Source organism: Armigeres subalbatus, unplaced genomic scaffold (assembly GCF_024139115.2).
Source record: "Armigeres subalbatus isolate Guangzhou_Male unplaced genomic scaffold, GZ_Asu_2 Contig1246, whole genome shotgun sequence".
Lineage (NCBI taxonomy): Eukaryota > Metazoa > Arthropoda > Insecta > Diptera > Culicidae > Armigeres > Armigeres subalbatus.
In genome coordinates, this window is record NW_026942008.1 from 247,902 (window position 1) to 268,206 (window position 20,305).

At 39.6% G+C, this 20,305-nt stretch overlaps 1 protein-coding gene across 12 annotated transcripts in view; it reads left to right on the forward strand.

Moving 5' to 3' along the window:
• The window catches only part of LOC134202499 (endophilin-A-like), a 183,303-nt gene that overhangs the window by 143,786 nt on the left and 19,212 nt on the right, over window positions 1-20,305 (forward strand). For 10 of the 12 annotated variants that reach the window (XM_062677490.1, XM_062677491.1, XM_062677496.1 and 7 more), the window contains 3 exons: window positions 7,118-7,184; window positions 8,787-8,887; window positions 8,959-9,062. The exons of 1 other annotated variant lie outside the window; for it this stretch is intronic. In XM_062677490.1, the coding sequence (XP_062533474.1) occupies window positions 7,118-7,184; window positions 8,787-8,887; window positions 8,959-9,062 (272 nt within the window). The remainder of the gene's footprint in view (window positions 1-7,117; window positions 7,185-8,786; window positions 8,888-8,958; window positions 9,063-20,305) is intronic. One more of the 12 variants, XM_062677495.1, reaches the window with a different exon arrangement.

Sequence of the window (20,305 nt, forward strand, 5' to 3'; positions counted from 1 at the left end):
GAGAATTCAGATATTCCTTCTAACTCTAATATCGGAAATAATTCTTCTCCAATCGAACTGAGCAATCAGTTCGATTTGATTAATGATGAAATTGAGCAAATCGAATATACATCTAGCCCAGGTGATTCGATTCATGCGAAAAAGCAAAGGATTCCGCCAATTGTGGTATCTGTTGCCGAGTTTTCTGGCTTCCGGAATGAGATTTTGAGTAACCTTCAGGGGATCAAGGTTTCATTTCAGATTGCTAGGAAGGGTGACTGCCGCGTTTTGCCGGGATCCTTTGACGATCGCAAACGTCTTCTTCACTATTTAACTGAGAAGCGCCATAAATGCTTCACATACGACGACAAAACTGAGCGATTGTTCAAAGTCGTCTTGAAAGGTCTCCCCAGTGATGACAAATCACTGGATGAGATTAAAATTGAAATTTCTCAATTACTTGGATTTTCACCAGTCCAAGTAATTAAGATGAAAAGAAATCCCATTCTGGTACTTCCCAGAGGGGCATTTCTCAAGAATTTTATTTAGTTCATTTTAACAAAAGTGAACTAAATAATATGAAAAGTTTGGAAAAGGCCTGTATTATGTCCCATGTCCGTGTTACATGGGAACATTTCCGCAGGCCTGGGGAAATTTCCAAAACCCTACCCAGTGCCGTAAGTGCCAAAAGTGGGGTCATGGAACCAAACATTGTCACATGGATGCTAAATGCATGATTTGTGGTGGAACCTCTCACGCCAAGGACGCATGTCCTGTGAGAGAAGATTCCAATAAATTTAAGTGCGCAAACTGTGGGGGCAATCATAAATCCAATTTCTGGGAATGCCCTTCACGCAAAAAGTTTTGAATTCCCGTGCAAAATTGATGACGGGAAATTCCAATCGGATCCCAGATTCGACGGGTAGAAATTTTTCAAACGCTCAAATTTCGAAACCGGTTACCGGTCGAGCAATTCATACCCACCACAATTCACAAACAAATTTTGCCGCTCGTCAACGGGTAGCAAGCACTTCAGTAAATTCCAATTTTTCCAATGTACCTACGTATGCAAACATCGCTGCACCCATGTCCCAACGGAAAATAACGGTCATGTTGCCGATTCAGGTAGCATGACTGCTTCCGATTTTGATTTTTTAACTGAACAATTGCATCACATGATTGATGCAATGTTCAAAGCAAATACCATACCAGAAGCTGTTCAGGTTGGTATAAAGTACACACAAAAAATTGTTATCGGACTCCGTTTCAATGGATCCAAATAATTGTGTGAAAGTTCTAAATTGGAATGCCCGCTCTCTAAAGGGTAAGGAAGATGAATTATTCAACTTCCTTTCAGTTCATAATGTGCATATTGCCATTATAACTGAAACGTATTTAAAACCAGGACTCTCCATTAAAAGAGATCCAAACTATTTTATCTACAGAAATGATCGTCTTGACAGCGCCTGTGGTGGGGTCGCCATTGTCATTAATAGACGTATCAAACATAAATTATTTTCTTCGTTTGAAACCAAGGTTTTTGAAACCTTGGGAGTTTCTGTTGAAACAAATTTTGGTCAATTTTCCTTCATTGCAGCCTATTTGCCTTTTCAATGCAATGGACAGCAAAAGAATTTGTTGAAAGCTGATCTTCAAATTCTGACTCGCAACAAATCAAAATTCTTCGTAATTGGTGACTTCAATGCCAAACACCGTTCATGGAATAATGCTCAAAGCAATTCCAATGGTAAAATTTTATTCGAAGATTGTTCTGCGGGATATTATACTATTCAATATCCCAATGGACCAACTTGTTTTTCTTCCAGTCGAAATCCTTCTACAATTGATTTAGTTTTAACGGATTCAAGTCAGCTGTGTGGCCAATTGGTAACTCATGCTGACTTTGACTCTGATCACCTTCCTGTGACATTTGAAATCTCACAAGAAGCCATTTATAATCCAATCAGCTCTACTTTTAATTATCATAGAGCTGATTGGGATTTATATAAAACGTATATCGATAGGAATTTTGATGTTGATATTCCTCTCGATACCAAAAGTGATATTGATAATGCTCTCGTATCTTTGACAAATTTAATTGTCGAAGCCAGAGGCATTGCAATTCCTAAATGTGAAGTTAAATTCAACTCCATTATTATTGACGACGATCTTCAGCTACTGATCCGTCTTAAAATGTGAGGCGAAGGCAATACCAAAGAACTCGCGATCCCGCGTTGAAAGTTATTTGGCGAGATTTGCAAAATGAAATTAAAAAACGTTTCGCTATTCTGAGAAATACCAACTTTGAGAATAATGTCTCGAAGTTGGATCCCAGTTCGAAACCCTTTTGGAAATTAACGAAAATTCTTAAAAAACCTCAAAAGCCAATTCCAGCGCTTAAAGAGGGAAATAAAATTTTATTAACAAATGGCGAAAAGGCTCAAAAACTTGCTCAGCAGTTCGAGAGTGCCCATAATTTTAGTCTAGGTCTCACTAGTCCAATTGAGGATCAGGTTACACGGAGCTTCGAAGACATTCTTAATCAAGAGAATGTTTTTGACCCTTCGTTGGGAACCAATTTGGATGAAGTGAGATCTATTACTAGAAAATTTAAAAATATGAAAGCCCCGGGTGATGATGGTATTTTCTACATACTTATCAAAAAACTTCCTGAGAGCTCTTTATCCTTTTTGGTTAATTTATTTAACAAATGTTTTCAATTGGCATACTTTCCAGATAAATGGAAAAACGCCAAAGTTGTTCCAATTTTGAAGCCGGACAAAAATCCAGCTGAGGCTTCTAGTTATCGCTCAATCAGTTTGCTTTCTTCAATAAGCAAACTGTTTGAAAAGATTATTTTAAATAGAATGATGGTTCATATTAATGACAATTCTATTTTTGCTGATGAGCAATTTGGTTTTCGCCATGGGCATTCAACCACTCATCAGTTATTAAGAGTTACGAACTTAATTCGGCTCAACAAATCTGAAGGATATTCGACTGGAGTTGCTCTTCTTGATATAGAGAAAGCATTTGACAGTGTTTGGCATGAAGGTTTGATTGTAAAATTGATGAATTTAAATTTTCCTCTGTACATCATTAAACTGATCCAAAATTATTTATCAGATCGCTCGCTGCAGGTAAACTATCAGAATACTAAATCTGATAGATTACCTGTAAGGGCTGGTGTCCCCCAAGGCAGCATACTGGGGCCCATATTGTATAACATTTTACTTCTGACTTACCTGATTTACCACCAGGATGTCAAAATCTTTGTTTGCAGATGACACGGGCCTTTCAGCCAAAGGGCGAAGCCTTCGTGTCATTTGTAGTAGATTGCAAAAAAGTTTGGATATTTTCTCCACTTACTTGCAAAAATGGAAAATTTCCCCGAATGCTTCCAAAACTCAGCTTATAATTTTCCCACATAAGCCGAGAGCTTATAATTTGAAACCTTCTAGCAGACATATTGTCACTATGAATGGGGTTCCAATTAATTGGTCTAGCGAAGCTAAATATTTAGGACTTCTGCTAGATCAAAAATTAACTTTTAAAAATCACATTGAAGGCCTTCAAGCCAAATGTAACAAATATATTAAGTGCCTATATCCACTTATAAACAGAAAATCAAAACTTTGTCTTAAGAACAAACTTTTGATTTACAAACAAACTTTTAGACCTGCCATGTTGTATGCTGTGCCAATATGGACTAGTTGCTGCAATACCAGAAAGAAGGAACTTCAGAGGATTCAAAATAAAATTTTGAAAATGATTCTGAAGTTGCCTCCGTGGTATAGTACCAATGAACTTCATAGAATTTCTAATATTGAGACATTGCAACAAATGTCCAACAAAATAATTTCCAATTTTAGACAAAAATCGTTGCAATCTTCTATTGCAACGATTAACTCCTTGTACCCTTAGTATAAAATAGGTTAAGTTTAGTTTAAGTTGAAAACATTGTAATTCCTACATGGTTCAATTCAACCAGAGGTAAAAATTCTAACTGCCAGAGGCAATTGAAATGTATTAATAATAACTAAAAGCGTAACATAGCAAATAAGGATGATAGTGTTAAGAAAACACGGAACACCTAGTCTAAGAGATGAATGCATGTATTAGATAATTAGCAAATAGAATTAAAAAAAAAAAAAAAAAACTTTTCCATATTCCGTTGAACTGGCGGATTAAGCCGATCAAACAGAATCAAATCAACCATTGTTTCTACTTGTTCTTTTGAATGACTGATCTGCACTAAGCCACCAGAAAGCGTGGTGGGCCATTCTTCACGCTTTTACCACTCGACGTGTTTCGTCCAACCACCAATGGAGTGCCTTCCATGCTGGTCGGCTACTGAGTGTGGGATTATAGCACCAGCGGCAAGTCGGATAGCGTTGACGGTGTGTTCCGTTCTAGCGCGATTCGAAGATGGTTGTCATATGCCTCTCAGTCGGTGTCATCGTAGTGCCATCGTGGCCTCCGAGATTAAGAAATGGTTGCTCCCAAATCGATCGCCACGGAAAGCCCGATATTGCTACCTACCCAAAAATATGTTAATATGTTGTAGCGGACAACTTATGTGAATTTTTGTACTAATGACCAACTAATGAGAATAAAGAACAAAAAGCCTTTTTTTTCGTTAAATATCCTGGTTGTGCATGCACAGCACTTTCTTACGAAATGGACAAAATTGCAACAACAAAAAAATCACGCGCCTTGGTGAAACTCGAACCCACACCTTTCTATTCTCTAGACAGGGCCCTACACAATAAGATCACAGAGGTCACGAATGTGTAAAATCTATCTGAATCCGAGTACCAACCGCCAACGCAGCTTTTTTTTGCCAATTAAATATCTTTAGGGTATCGGACGATTTGGGCAGCACTCCCTATTCCCGTTCGCAACGTTTACTACTCGGGCGTATAATGCTTATTGCTTGGTTTTTGGTACATGAAGCATCTCTAGATTTTGCTTGAAATATTTTTCTGTAGAATATTTTTCCGTGGGAAGAAAAATCAGAAAAAGTTCTAGTGGAATTTAAAAAAACAGCAGTTTATTTTTATTCTTAAAGTTATGTGTCCAGATTTTGTCGCGATCAAGCCTTAATAATATTCAGCGCAGTCAGTATCGCCACTAGGTAAATAATTTTTATGATTTGATTTAAAACCAACTTTTTTTCCCCCTCAGATTTCATCCATGCAGTACTTGCAGGAAATATTCTATGTCTCAATATTCGAATCCTTCATCTTACTTGAGAAATCAATAATAAATGTTGTTGCATACTTTAGACTGGTTAATGTCCACATATATAACCTTTTGACCCTTCCTTCGGAAGTGTCTATAATTTCACTTTGTATGCGTTACGCAGGTGTGTTACGTATTGATCTATCAAGAAATCTCGTGAATTATTAAATAAAATGTATGGTATTTTAAACAAATACACTTTGACATTGAAAATATAATTACACCCGATTCTTTTTTTACACGGGGGATGCGTGCCGTGTGAAAAAAATCCGTGTAAAAATAATCCGTGTTATTTCGAGAATCCGTGCAAAAAAAATCCGTGCTATTTCGAGAAACCGTGCAAAAAAAATCCGTGTTATTTCAAGAATCCGTGTAAAAAAAGCCGTGTAAAAAAATCCGTGTGAAAATAATCCTTGTAAAAAAAGAATCGGGTGTATAACAAATAATATGATATGAGAATATGCCTATTTTTCTGATTTGTTTCAAAGAAACAAATGATTTTAATTGAGGAACATATAGAAGCATGTACAAGAAAATCTTCTCAGAAAAGCAAAAAACGTAAAAATTGAAAGGGATTTCAAAAATTTCTTCAGTGGAAGCTAGATAGCAAATGTGAGCATGTTTTGAGACACTAATAGAGCACTTGTATGCATGTATGTGTGCGTATGTGTGCAAATTCTGAAATTTACAACCATAAAAATCTCGCTCATTTTTAAGGTATTGAACAAGTTTAGTTTTACCAAATTAGGTATCCATAAGGCGAAATATATGTTATTTTTTAACGCTATTGAGTTTCGCTCAGATCAATGACTGATTTAGTTAGTTCTGGATTAATTAATATCGAGGTCTCTGGAAATTACGAGTACAATATATTAAACCACCGTTACGATAGTTACTAACCATGTCACAATAGTTATTCAATTCGACGAGCGCCTTATAGATAGGCAGCATGAAGCACAGTACGTTATCATTCGTTAAGTTGTCATTCAACCCATGACATCCGCCTTTGGGTAGGCAATTATTTTGTCAGCTTCACGGTAAATCACCGTGGGAAGCTGAGTACATAGTTTTATCTCGGTTTAAATACTGGAGTCTGGAAAAAATCCTTATAACTAAAGCCCCAAACGCAATACAACGGAACGGCGACGGAAACGGAAAATTTGACAGTTAGCCCATATATTTTCTGTCAAATTTGCCGTTTCTGTCGCCGTTCCGTTGTATTGCGTTTGGGGCTTAAGGAAGGGTCAAAATCTCACTGTAGGTGGATTAATCTGGGTTTTTTAAATTCGTTTAATAGATAAACTTCGGAATAATTCACAAAAAACTATAACCTTAATAACTTTTAATAAAAAATCATTTTATTTCTCTTGAAAAAATATCTTGGATGAGCGGCCACCATGCCTTCTGATTTGTCCGTTTGTGCTAGAAGAATGGTTCCTGTTATTTGTACAGTTTTGAGTCCCACTCAAGCTCGAAATGCAGACACTTTACTTACTCCTAGAGATCCACAGACCAAAATGTCATAACCTTTTCCCACTAACCTTTTATGCTGCAAGTGCCGTAAGCCGTTGGTACTTGCACTAGTCATCCTGTGTTTGCTTCCATCCCCATTCCCATGAGGGCATGCAGGCAGCTTCAAAACAGTATAGTTGTCCTTTCGGGGACAGTAGTTAGTGAGATGGAGCAAAAGATAGAACATTTTGCCTTCCCACTTGTCTCAGTCGGTGTAAGCGGAAGTTTACCTTTCAGCGAAAATTACCCTCACAGCAGGGCTAGATTTCAGCCATGTTTGTTCAGCAAGTTACGTGCTGGCAGCAACAGCAAGAGTTAATTAATTGTTTCCGTTTTTCTTTCTCTTCCTTCAACAAATGATGTGCTCTCTTGGGAAAAACAGCATCACCGCAAAAAACTCCAAGGACGACGTCTTGATTTCGACTGCAAAAAGCGACGACAAGCCAAAGGTAAGAAAAACAGATTTTTCATATTTTGTTACAGTCGTATATGATGAACCTGCAATTTTTTCCGTCCCTTTCACCCTGTTTCAAGTCCTAGTAGATATTTATCACCTCCAACAAACCTCTGTTTTTTATCGTGCACTTTTCTAAAGATATTTTCATGAAAAGATAAAAGCATACCAACGCGTGCCGCAGGCAAACAACGAGAAGTATTTTGTTTTAGCTGTAGCTCAATTATAAACAGCGATGGTGCAGATTCGTTGAAACTTCCAACAATTTCATCGTCAATAAATCGAAGAGCGTTGACTGAACTTCCAAATTCCAATCAACCAAGCATCAGACGTCGTATTTACAATTTTGGGTAATTACAAACCGTGTATACCTAGCACTTTGGATATTTCTGGCATCGTCTCAACTTTATGGAAAGGCTAATTCGTTCATGAAGTCGAATGTAAAGAGCAGAAACGTCTTTATTTAAAATGCCTTTCAGTGACTTCTTTCAAGGACAATCCTCACGGAATCCAAATTTAAAAGTACTCGCGTTTTCAAGGGCATACCAGTTAACACAGAAGCAATGCACAAATGACATTTTTAATTATTTCTCGCAGTTAAAATATATAAAATAACAGTTGTGCGTTGCTTCCGCATTAAGTGGTGTGCCCTTGAAAACGCGAGTACTTTTGAATTTGGATTCCGTGAGGATTGCCCTTAATTCCCTTCCTCCATTGCAGTTTAAAATATTAATGTTTATCCCTTTTGTCAACATCGCATTACTTTCCTAAAATATAGGACAATTGTTTAGCCTTCTTCTTTATACATTGCAAATGCGCATTGTGTGCAAAATACAAAATTATAGGTTTTACTGGTTGTTGTTGAAAGTTCCTTACAGCACCGCATCGGTTTCAGTGTAGATCTTTTAAATATGATTTGTTCAACACTTTTCGAACATTACTTACAAGAAGTTTGATTTAGAGTTGGAATACACAGCGTCATTAGTTTCAAAACATCCTTGACCTCCATTGTCTAGTAAAAATCATCGCCTTCTTCCTGAACGCTATATTTCGACCCCCGCGGCTCCAATAGTCAATAGCAGCGACACTTTGTATTCAGTAAAATTGTTACTCATTTAATTAGCCGTTTCAGCGATTAATCATCCGTTGACATGACGGTTGTCGTAACGGAGGTGGAGATCACGATTGGACGGGATCCACTCTCCAGTCCTTGTTGGCTATCCATAAGCAACAAGAGATGATAATGTTGCACCCGACATTTATCCTTGGCTCCTGTCTTTCCTTTCATTTCCAGTTCCATGGCACCAATGCCGTACCATCCAGTCCGTTTAATCTTGTTAATTTGTCCAATTAGAGGACCTTTAGCTAGGATCCGTATTAGAATTGACGTTTTAATTTGTGTTTTCCTTATTTATTTATTTCCATGTTTTTGATTATGTTTGTATCCTGGCCGTTTGCTGCGCCCGCTGTTTCCCGCTTTTGCTGCTGATGTTGGTACCTCTAATGGTGTTTTGCGTTTTTCATTTCTTGGAATATTTTGTTTTCTTCCTTGGGTTTTACCCCCACTAATCGTGGCCGGTTATATACTGAACAATAGGATCTCAAATTACAGATGATGAAATCCGAAGCGCCGAGGAGAAGTTTGCCGAATCCCTGCAGCTGGCGCAGGTTGGAATGTACAATCTGCTGGAGAATGATGTAAGCATGAAATGAGTTATATCTTTGCATATTTTGTGATGATGTTAGATGTTTATTTTTTTTTCTAACAGGTAGAGCAGGTTTCACAACTAGTCACATTTGCCGAAGGATTGTTGGAATTCCATTCACAGTGCTCCGACATCCTGCGGGTACTTGTCGAAACACTGAACGAGAAGTGAGTATTTGCCTTAGTTTGATAATTAAGAATAAAGATTTTTGACACCTAGATATTTTGTATATAACTCACACTTAGTATCATAACGATGTACACTTCTGATCTAGTTGAGTTATTGACGAAAGAGAAAATCGATTACGAGAAATCATTCAATGTGGTTACGCCTTTGGGATACTCGAACATTTACTTGTTTTCGAACTTGAGTGAGGAACTTAAAATTTAAAAATTCACATAAATAAAGGAATTGAACCTGTCATAAGACGAGTTTGGTACTATTCCATTTTAATACCCCACGTTGTGATTTTTACAGATATGTATTTCGACCTGAACTGTGAGGCCGTGTTCAGTGTCTCGTACTTGACTCGACTGTCGAGTCGTGTCGTGTCGAGTTGAGGTTTGGCAGTTGAGGTCAAAATACGTATCTGTTAAGATTACAACGTTTGGCATTAAATGGAATACTACTAAACTCGTCTTATGACATGTTAAGACATTTTATTAAAAGAGCTTAATAATTTTCTTAGTTTCGAAGATTTTTTTGAACCTCAACAATCTGTGAAATAATTTTTAAACAGTTCCGCTGTTAGCTAATCTAATATTCCACTGAATTTTGTGAGTCAATTCAAGAGTGGAATTTCTTCAATGCGAATTCGATATTTATTGAGATATAAAGCTTTTTCCAACCTCAGTTTGGTAAGGAGCGGGGTTGTCAATCGATAGTGATTAAAAATTGCCAGTGAATAAAAATGAGTGATGAGTGGTGGATAATGTAGGATTCCTCTTATTGTTCATTCATTCCACGATACCAAACGAACGAATGCTGGATGTTTTAGTAATTTCTAAACATTTTCGAGGCAGACAATCACCATGCGCCTCCATTATTGAGGGCACACATGCTTTTTTGTCTTCTTTTCAAATGAAGGCAACAACATTGAAAGTGGAACACATCGGACATGTATTCTGAAATATTCCAACCGAATAATGCAATCTGGTTACTTCCGGTGTTACATGCTGACCATAGGGTACCAGCAACGAGTGAACAATACAATATTCTTTATGCTTTCAACCTATTGAGAACCTATTTGATAAGGTTGAGAAATTTGGTTGTTTCCTTGCCTCATGTAATTTTGTTTGCCATGTTTGAGGAAGCTCCGGATCTGCTGAGCGCTTGCTAGATATTGTAAGACTTACTTGAGCAGATAGTTTTTACTATTGAGCATGCTACAATTAACTCTCTTAGACTAGGTATTCCGTGTTTTCTTAACACTATCATCCTTATTTGCTATGTTATATTTTTTAGTTATCATTAATACATTTCAATTGCCTCTGGCAAGGATTTTTAGGATTTTTTCTCTGGTTGAATTGAACCATGTAGAAATTACAATGTTTTCAACTTAAACTAAACATAAACTTTTTTTTCTTAAGCAAGGGTAAACGGAAATCTGCAAACAGACACCTGAGGAGGTTAACTCAGGTAGTGCGGGGATGGGATCACCCGACCCACTAAAACTAAAACCCTTTCGTCAGTCCGTATCCTCCGGCCCGCAATAAAGCAATACATCAGGGTAGGACTATTGAGAACGCTCACGCCAATGACCTCTATGTCTACATACGGAGGTCCCCGCAGCCCACCCGCGACGTTTTTGTTGTTAGGGTGAGCATGGTGTTCACTGCATCACAGTAGTCTCTACTGCAGCTGCTGGTTTTGTTCGAGACGCCACCAGCGCTGTAGTTTCGACATAATCTGTTGAGACGTTGTGTTCATCGCATTCCATATAACCTCTTCCCGACACATCCTCTCAACGAGGTTGTCCGGGGTTGTATCCATGCCGCTGACAAGCAGCATAGCATTGCGTTCAACATCGAATCGCGGGCTTGCAAACATCACATGCTCTGCCGATTGTACCTCACCTACACATTCCGGGCACTCCGCAGAATCTGCGAACCCGAACCTATGCAGGAACAGCTGTGATAGGTGGAAGTTGGCCTGACCAACCCGCAGACACATCAGCCGGTGTACTCTGATTAATTTCTTAACATTGCACCCGGCCTCTAGTGCTTTGGACCATGCTGGTACGCCGTATCGGATAATAGACAATGCTACACCCGCTAAGAGCCTACGCACCGTTAGTCATCATTCGCGATAAAGATTCAATTGCCAATGAAGCTCTTTGGCATACATAATCGACGTGGCTCGAAAAATTGAGCTTATCGTCTATCATCACGCCCAGATGCTTTAATGATCTCACGGACTTAACTGTGCAGGTGCCTACGTTTATCCTCGCTTGCTGCAACCCATAGTGGTTATGCACCACAACAACCTCAGTCTTGTGATGTGCTAACGCCAACCTCCTTGAGTTGAGCCATTCTTCGACTCTGCTAATCGCGTACGAAGCTTTCGTCGATAGTGTCGCCTGTGACCTCTAGTATTACATCATCCGCAAAGCCTTCTATTTTCACACCAGATTTAAGCGTAATACTCCGTCATACACGGTATTCCACAGAACCGGTCCGAGGATCGATCCCTGTGGAACACCTGATGACACTGCAATCGACTGCTGACCAGGGTCGGTGTTGACTAACAATATCCTGATCTGAAAATAGCTTTTCAGAATCCTGCACAGATAATCCGGGACTCTTAAGCGATGCAGGGAATCAGCTATAGCTGCCCAGCTAGCATTATTAAATGCATTATTTACATCTAGTGTAATCAATGCACAGTACCTAATACCTCTCCTATTCAAACCACGCGCTATCTTAGCCATTTCCGTTACCGACCGTATTGCTTCGATGGTAGAACGACCTTACGGAACCCATATTGGTTGCTTCATAAGCCACCAGCACACTCCATATAGTCCGTCAATCTATTCAGGATCACCCTCTCTAACAACTTACCAGTTGTGTCGAGTAGGCAAATTGGTCTGTATGCCGAAGGCTCTCCCGGGGATTTCCCAGGCTTAAGCAATAGCACCAACTTCTGCCGTTTCCAACGATCTGGGAAGTTTCCTTCGTCCAGGCAACGTTGGAGGCAGCTCCTGAACATATCTGGAGCGGCAAGAATCGCGTGCTTAAGGACCAGGTTAGGAATACAATCCGGACCTGGTGCCTTATTTAGCTTAAGTTTTCTTGCAACGGCGATAAGCTCATCGTTAGTCACTAGCGGTACCACGTTCACTGACTCGTACGGTGTGGCGGGCCAGTCCGATGAGTCATGCTTCGGGAACAAACCTTCAACGATCCTGGCTAACATCTCCGGAGATTTCTCAGGAGGTGTGCTGTTGGTCCTAGCCATCACTATCCTGTATGCATCCCCCCATGGAGTATTATTGGCCATTCTACACAGCTTTTCAAAGCAGGCTCTCTTACTACATTTGATTTGGTAGTTCAGAGCTCTGCTCGCTGTTTGGACACTCGGCGTCTTTCTAGCCTGTCCGCAATGGTTCTAGCACGTCGCAACCTTCTTTTAGCTCTAAGACAGGTTCTGCGAAGATTAGCTATCGTGCTCGTCCACCACACCGGTTTGCGGTTGCCGGTTGGCATAGTCCTCCTGGGCATTGTCACGTCACATGCTCGAGTTACATCGGATAACTCATCACCACTAACGCCTAGGGTCCGATTTTCCCACCGTAGTGATTTTTTCAGCAGTTCTGGGTAGAACTTCGGGGTACGCCATCCTAGATAAGTTTTACTGATCCGCCTTGTGGTTCTTTTGGGGGTATAGCTGACCATAAAACGTATTTCCTGATGGTCATTAGCAGTATACCCTTCGTGAACCCTCCATTCAGGCTCCACCGTCCATCCCGCGCTGCAGAAGTGCATGACTCGCCATTCGGTCCTCTGAACGTTGACGCTTGGCCCTCGTTCAGCAGGACTACGTTTAGTACCGCTAGAGACTCTAGCAGGATATGACCTCTAGCGTTAGTGAACCTGCTACAACTACTGGTTTAAGACCAGTTAGTCTCACTACAAGATTATCTAATACCTTAGTATACTGCTCTATGCTCCATCTAGGAGGAAAGTAGCAGCTACAAAAGTAAACTCCGTTTACCTTTGCTATAACAAAACCCTCATCACCTGCTATGTTTAGCAGTGATGCAGTACGGGTCGGACAGCAAGGCAGCATCAGTTTTCTTCTCGTGTACCGACTGTTGAAGCAGCGCTTGCGCTGCCTCGCAGTGATTGAGATTTATTTGAGCTACTTGCATGACCGAGCCCGTCTGAAGGCCGAACAGGCCTGCCCACCGGATGGGTGTTTGTAGTCTGTGCCAGGAACACATATCAAACACCTCAGTGCGGCCTGGCAGGTATGAGCCTTGTGACTTTCAGCTCCACACCTCCGGCGAAGCCGACTCCGATCACAACCTTTGTAGTCATATGACATATGTCCTGAATCTATGACAAAAGGTCGAAGGACAAAAGGTCGAAAGACAAAAAGTCGAAGGACAAAAGGTCGAATGGACAAAAAGTCGAAGGGACAAAAGGTCGACGGGACAAAAGGTCGAATGGCCAAAAGGTCGACGGGACAAAATGTCGAAAAGACAAAAGGTCGAAGGGACAAAAGGTCGAAATTACAAAATTGGTTAAAATTGAAAAGCCATAGTATTGAGAACAATACAAAGGAAAACTATGATGTAAGTACCGTCATCGGGGGTGACACTTGGCCAAATAAGGGTCAGGTTGGCCCATGTTTTCAACAAATTCAGCACAAGGAAAATGTAATATAAGATACCTTTTTGAGCGATTCAGATAGCCGACCTACAGACTGTTCGTGAGAACGATGGCCCAATCTTGACTTGAACCCACAACCTCTAATTTCTACACAAAACTCTACCACCAATATGCAATATGCATAAGCACATTCATTCATTTATTTAGTTTACATCTAAACAGAAACCACTGAATCAACAATTTGACGCCACAATACATGAGTTAATAATTCGAGAACACGGAGTTGTTTAAAAAAAACTTAAACGTCTAACTACCTTCACTATTCACAACCAACTGATTTATTATCCTCAACTTAACTACATTACAAGTATGCTGAGTCTGCACTGCCTCGGTAGGTACAGGTTCGATGATCGCCCTCGATATCGTTACCCTGGTTCTGATGATGCGCCTCGATGTTGCCAACTCCAAAATGCTGACACCGATGGGAACGTCGATGGAATTCCACAAAGTCCGGTAGGCAATGACGTTAACTCACGGTTCGATGCTGCATCTCTTTATCTCTCGCCAAGTCGTTTTACATTTGGTCTACCCACCTCACTCGCTGTGCTCAACGCCATCTCGTACCTGCCGGATCGGAAGCGAACACCATCTTTGCAGGGTAGTTGTCCGGGATTCTTGCAACATGCCCTGCCCATTGTACCCTTCCGGCTTTAGCTACCTTCTGGATACTGGGTTCGCCGTAGAGCTGGGCTAGCTCATGGTTCATTCTTCGTCGCCACACACCGTCTTTTTGTACACCGCCAAAGGTGGTCCTAAGCACCCATCTCTCGAGTACTCCGAGTGCTTGCATATGCACAATCATGATTATATCCTGGAACACTAATGCAGGATCATTCATGCTGTGTACCATGAGAGAGACTTTTTCGTTAATGTTGTACAAAATACAACATCACGCATGTTTGAGTGTTAATTAAAATAATTCGTACGGTTGAATCACCGAATAATGTGCATAATGTAAACTGTTATGTACGGCTTAAGGCCAGTCTTTGTGTACATGCTTCAGTGTTTATTTCTTTAAAACCAATAACAACGTCACGTTGAATTAAAACCAACAACATCCCCATCTAATACATGATGATGAGTGGAAAATGAATTTGACACACATTTATACAAGAGACTGACAATCTTCTGACTCTCCATGATCGACATCGGAATGCAATGTATAGGAATGTATAGGAAGTGGCGTTGGCGAAATAATTAATTATACAACACTGAATCAAAGATACCAAAACCAACGTATTTCACTCAAACATGCACTCGAAGCGACACGTATTACAAGAGCACGATATAACAAGTATTAATTTTTCAGTTCTCGTCCCGAAAACTAATCAAAATCATACAATGCTCGCCCTGGCTGCTGAATATTCACTGTAAATTAGTTAAAGAACTGCCCATGAAATAAAGAAGGAGAAATCTCTGGGAAATGTAATAATCTAGATTTTTTTTTCAGAAACATGTTTTCAAACTTGTCGTATATTTAGTATTTTTCATGTGTACAGAATTATAGATTTTTAAATTTTGCTGATTCGACTTTTTGTCCCTTCGACCTTTTGTCCCGTCGACCTTTTGTCCCCTCGACCTTTTGTCCCGTCGACCTTTTGTCCTTTCGACCTTTTGTCCCATCGACCTTTTGTCCATCGACCTTTTGTCATTCGACCTTTTGTCTTTCGACATTCTGTCCCAAAGCCCTTCAGCTTGGCCTTATCCAGTACCTTCTTAGCGTCAGCCACAGGTACATGGAATGAAGAAACCTGCGTTCCAGCATAACCTTTCCGCAACCGAATCGCGGTATCCTGGATTGCAACGCCACACTGATCTCTCAGTGTAGCTACCAGCTCACCGGCTTTGGTAATTTCGTCCAGGCCTCGGCATTGGATTACCTCTACTGGGCATAGGGCTCTCTCCTGAACCGCATCACCCAGCATCACTTTTTATACGCGGAACTCATCCGCGCAGCATCCCGCTTCAGGACGAGGATTATCTCGCCCTTCTGCGTTCTGCGGATGCAGTTGACATCATCCCCTATCCTTCAGAAAAATATATTAGTGGAATGTATTCAACCGTCTAAGACGAATTAAGTACTATCCATTTAATTCCACCAATTATATTAACACACAGTTGTGGTCCAAATACGTATCTGCAAAGATATCGAAAATAATTGGTGGAATTAAATGGAGAGTACTTAATTCGTCTTAGACGGTTGATCATCCCCTAGGCCAGTGAGCTTTTCATCGCCCCGCAAAGCTTTCGGAATGTCAGCCTTGACGATAATTGCTTCGCCTCTGTCCTTCCTGCCATGATCATTGGAAGGTGTGCCCTTTCCTCTACGGGCATTCCCCTTTTTGGCCAATGGCGCCTCCGCCTCCTCTACTGCTCCTTCTTCGCCTTTTTGGGATTCATAACTTCCCTCAAGGGCAAGCCTTCCTCCGGCGAACTTCGGTAGGCATCGTAGAAGGAGGAACTGGTTTCCGTCGTTCCTTAGGGTCGGCAACCTGCCCAACCTTCTCCCTACGGATCTTAGAGGCCTTCTTCTCGTGCAATACCGACTACGCGCTAGCTCCCTTTAGGTCAGTTGCCATACTGACCTTACTAAGCTTTGGAGTTGCTCCAGTAACAGCCATGCGTCTGCGGAGTTCTGCAGTCTGGCTTTCTGCCAGTTGCTTTTCTTCCGTAAGGACTCGAATCTTCGACTAGGCTTTCTTCCTGGCCTCCACCGCTTGGCTCACTGCCAACTCTTTCTCCTCGGTAAGTTGTCGGATCTTTCGTTCCGCCTCCTTGCTTGCCTGCAGCAAGGACTTCCACTCCTGCTTTGCCTCTACAATCATGTTGCAGAGGGTCAGTACGGACTTCTTCAGGTCCTCAGGTCAGCAACTAGTCCATATTGGCACAGCATACAACATGGCTGGTCTAAAAATAAGTCCTAAATATTTAGCTTCGCTAGAACAATTAATTGGAACCCCATTCATAGTGACAATATGTCTGCTAGAAGGTTTCAAATAAGAAGCTCTCGGCTTATGTGGGAACATTATAAGCTGAGTTCTGGAAGCATTCGGGGAAATTTTCCATTTTTGCAAGTAAGTGGAGAAAATATCCAAACTTTTTTTGCAATCTACTACAAATGACACGATGGCTTTGCCCTTTGGCTGAAAAACCCGTGTCATCTGCAAACAAAGATTTTTGACAACCTGGTGGTAAATCAGGTAAATCGGAAGTACAAATGTTACGCAATATGTGCCCCAGTATGATGCCTTGAGGAACACCAGCTCTTACAGGTAATCGATCAGATTTCGAATTCTGAAAGTTTACCTGCAGTGAGCGATCTGATAAATAATTTTGGATCAGAAGAAAATTAAAATTCATCAATTTTACAATCAAACCTTCATGCCAAACACTGCCAAATGCTTTCTCTATCTCAACAAGAGCAACTCCAGTCGAATATCCTTCAGATTTGTTGAGCCGAATTAAGTTTGTAACTCTTAATAACTGATGAGTGGTTGAATGCCCATGGCGAAAACCAAATTGCTCATCAGCAAAAATAGAATTGTTATTAATATGGACCATGATTCTATTTAAAATAATCATTTCAAACAGTTTGCTTATTGAAGAAAGCGTCTGATTGGGCGATAACTAGAAGCCTCAGCTGGATTTTTGTCCGGCTTCAAAATTGGAACAACTTTGGCGTTTTTCCATTTATCTGGAAAGTATGCCAATTGAAAACTTTTGTTAAACAGGGAATCAATTTTTCTTGGATGCGCTTGCGAAACAAGCGACAAAAGAGAACTAACGACAAAGCTTTGTTTTTGTCGGAGATAATAATGACAAAGATCCGGATTTTTTTGTCAGCAACAAAAAAGAAGACAATTTTGTTGCTAACATTCAATCCCTTTATTTTGCATTATCTCTACATCAAATCTCGGTTCTAAGCTATCATAGTTTCTGCTTTTATGGGAATATTCGAGAATCTAACTATGATTACAAAATTAGCATCGTATTCTCTTCTTGTCATATTATGTTTGGGTTCTGACAAAGGCTTGTTGCGAGGTGCGTTTGTCAGTAACAAGCTCTGTTGACGACAAAGGGTATATTGTTAGGCGTTGCTCGAATATTGATTCCCTGTTGTTAAATAAATTTTACCAAAAAAGGATAAATAGCTCTCAGGAAGTTTTTTGATAAGTATGTAGAAAATACCATCATCACCCGGGGCTTTCATATTTTTAAATTACCGAGTAATAGATCTCACTTCATCCAAATTAGTTCCCAACGAAGGATCAAAAACATTCTCTTGATTGAGAATGTCTTCGAAGCTCCGTGTAACCTGATCCTCAATTAGACTAGTGAGACCTAGATTAAAATTATGGGCACTCTCGAACTGCTGAGCAAGTTTTTGAGAATTTTCGCCATTTGTTAATAAAATTGTATTTCCCTCCTTAAGCGCTGGAATTGGCTTTTGAGGTTTTTTAAGAATTTTCGTTAATTTCCAAAAGGGTTTCGAACTGGGATCCAACTTCAAGACATTATTCTCAAAGTTGGTATTTCTCAGAATAGCGAAACGTTTTTTAATTTCATTTTGCAAATCTCGCCAACTAACTTTCAACGCGGGATCGCGAGTTCTTTGGTATTGCCTTCTTCTCACATTTTTAAGACGGATCAGTAGCTGAAGATCGTCGTCAATAATAATGGAGTTGAATTTAATTTCACATTTAGGAAATGCAATGCCTCTGGCTTCGACAATTATATTTGTCAAGGATACGAGAGCATTATCAATACACTTTTGGTATCGAGAGGAATATCAACATCAAAATTCCTATCGATATACGTTTTATATAAATCCCAATCAGCTCTATGATAACTAAAAGTTGAACTGATTGGATTGTTAATGGCTTTTTGTGAGATTTCAAACGTCACAGGAAGGTGATCAGAGTCAAAGTCAGCATGAGTTACCAATTGGCCACACAGCTGACTTAAATCCGTTAAAACTAAATCAGTTGTAGAAGGATTTCGACTGGAAGAAAAACAAGTTGGTCCATTAGGATATTGAATAGTTATCCCGCAGAACAATCTTCAAATAAAATTATACCATTGGAATTTCTTTGGGCATTGTTGCATGAACGTTGTTTGGCATTGAAGTCACCAATTATGAAAAATTTGGATTTGTTGCGAGCTAGAATTTGAAGATCAGCTCTCAACAAATTCCTTTGCTGCCCATTGCACTGGAAAGGCAAGTAGGCAGCAATAAAAGAAAATTGTCCAAAATTTGTTTCAACAGAAACTCCCAAGGTTTCGAAAACTTTGGTTTCAAACGAAGAATATAATTTATGTTTGATACGTCTATTAATGACAATGGCGACCCCACCACAGGCGCTGTCAAGACGATCATTTCGGTAAATAAAATAATTTGGATCTATTTTGATGAAAAGTCCAGGTTTTGAATAAGTTTCAGTTATGAATGCAGTGTGCGAATTACAAACTGTTAGAAAAATTAATAATTCATCTTTTTTATCCTTTAAAGAGCGAACATTCCAATTTGAAATTAAAAAAAAATATTTGGGTCCATTAAAACAAAGTCCAATAAGATTATTTTTTGAGTAAATTTGATACCAACCTGATCAGCTTTAATTTTGGTATTTGCTTTGAACATTGCATCAATCATGTGATGCAAAGTGACGGGAAATGTCATATCGATGTCATGAGACTAGTTTGTCATTAACTTTTTTCACATGTTATGAAACGTTCAGTGAATGTTTGAATGTCTGAATGTTTTATATAAACATGTAGCCGTTGAATTATCCTAAAACTTTTTCTAATAGGTCATTGCTCTAAATCTGAAATTGACGGCGTAAGATCCCAATTAGTGTCAAATGACATTGTTGTCATGACATTCCGATATTTTTTTTTAAATTTCGTTATCATGCCTCACACTTCGTATTTAGAACAATTGTCTGTTCGGCAAAGTTGTAGGATCCTTTAAGCATTACATGTTAATCAAAAAATCTGAATTGTAAATAACATTTGAAAAAACAACCCCATGACATTTTTTTGACATTTCCCATCACTGGATGCAATTCTTCAGTTAGAAAATCAAAATCGGAAGCACAAATGCTACCTGAATCGTCAGTATGACCGTTATTTTCCTCTGAAGAATGGGTATGAAAATCATTCATCGTCGGTAAATTTTTAGAAACGAAATTTTGTTTGCCTGCTTGAATAGGTAGAGGGTGGTTCAAAAAATCGATTTTGCTCCACAGCGCTCATTTAATTCTTTATCATGTTCTAAGCGTCCTCTGAAAATTTGAGCTCATTTGGATTAAAACTAATTTAGTACAAGCCGTTTCAAGTTTGCATGCAAATTTGAATGGGGAAATTTATTTTTTCATTTTAGTGATAATAACGCTTCCTCATTAATCGCAGATTAAAAGAAAACCTACATAGCTAAAAGGAATACTCAAGAGCTTTCACTAAGCGAAAACCGCATCTTAATTAATCGTTCCATCGGTATAGCATAGGATTTGTGTTTAGTT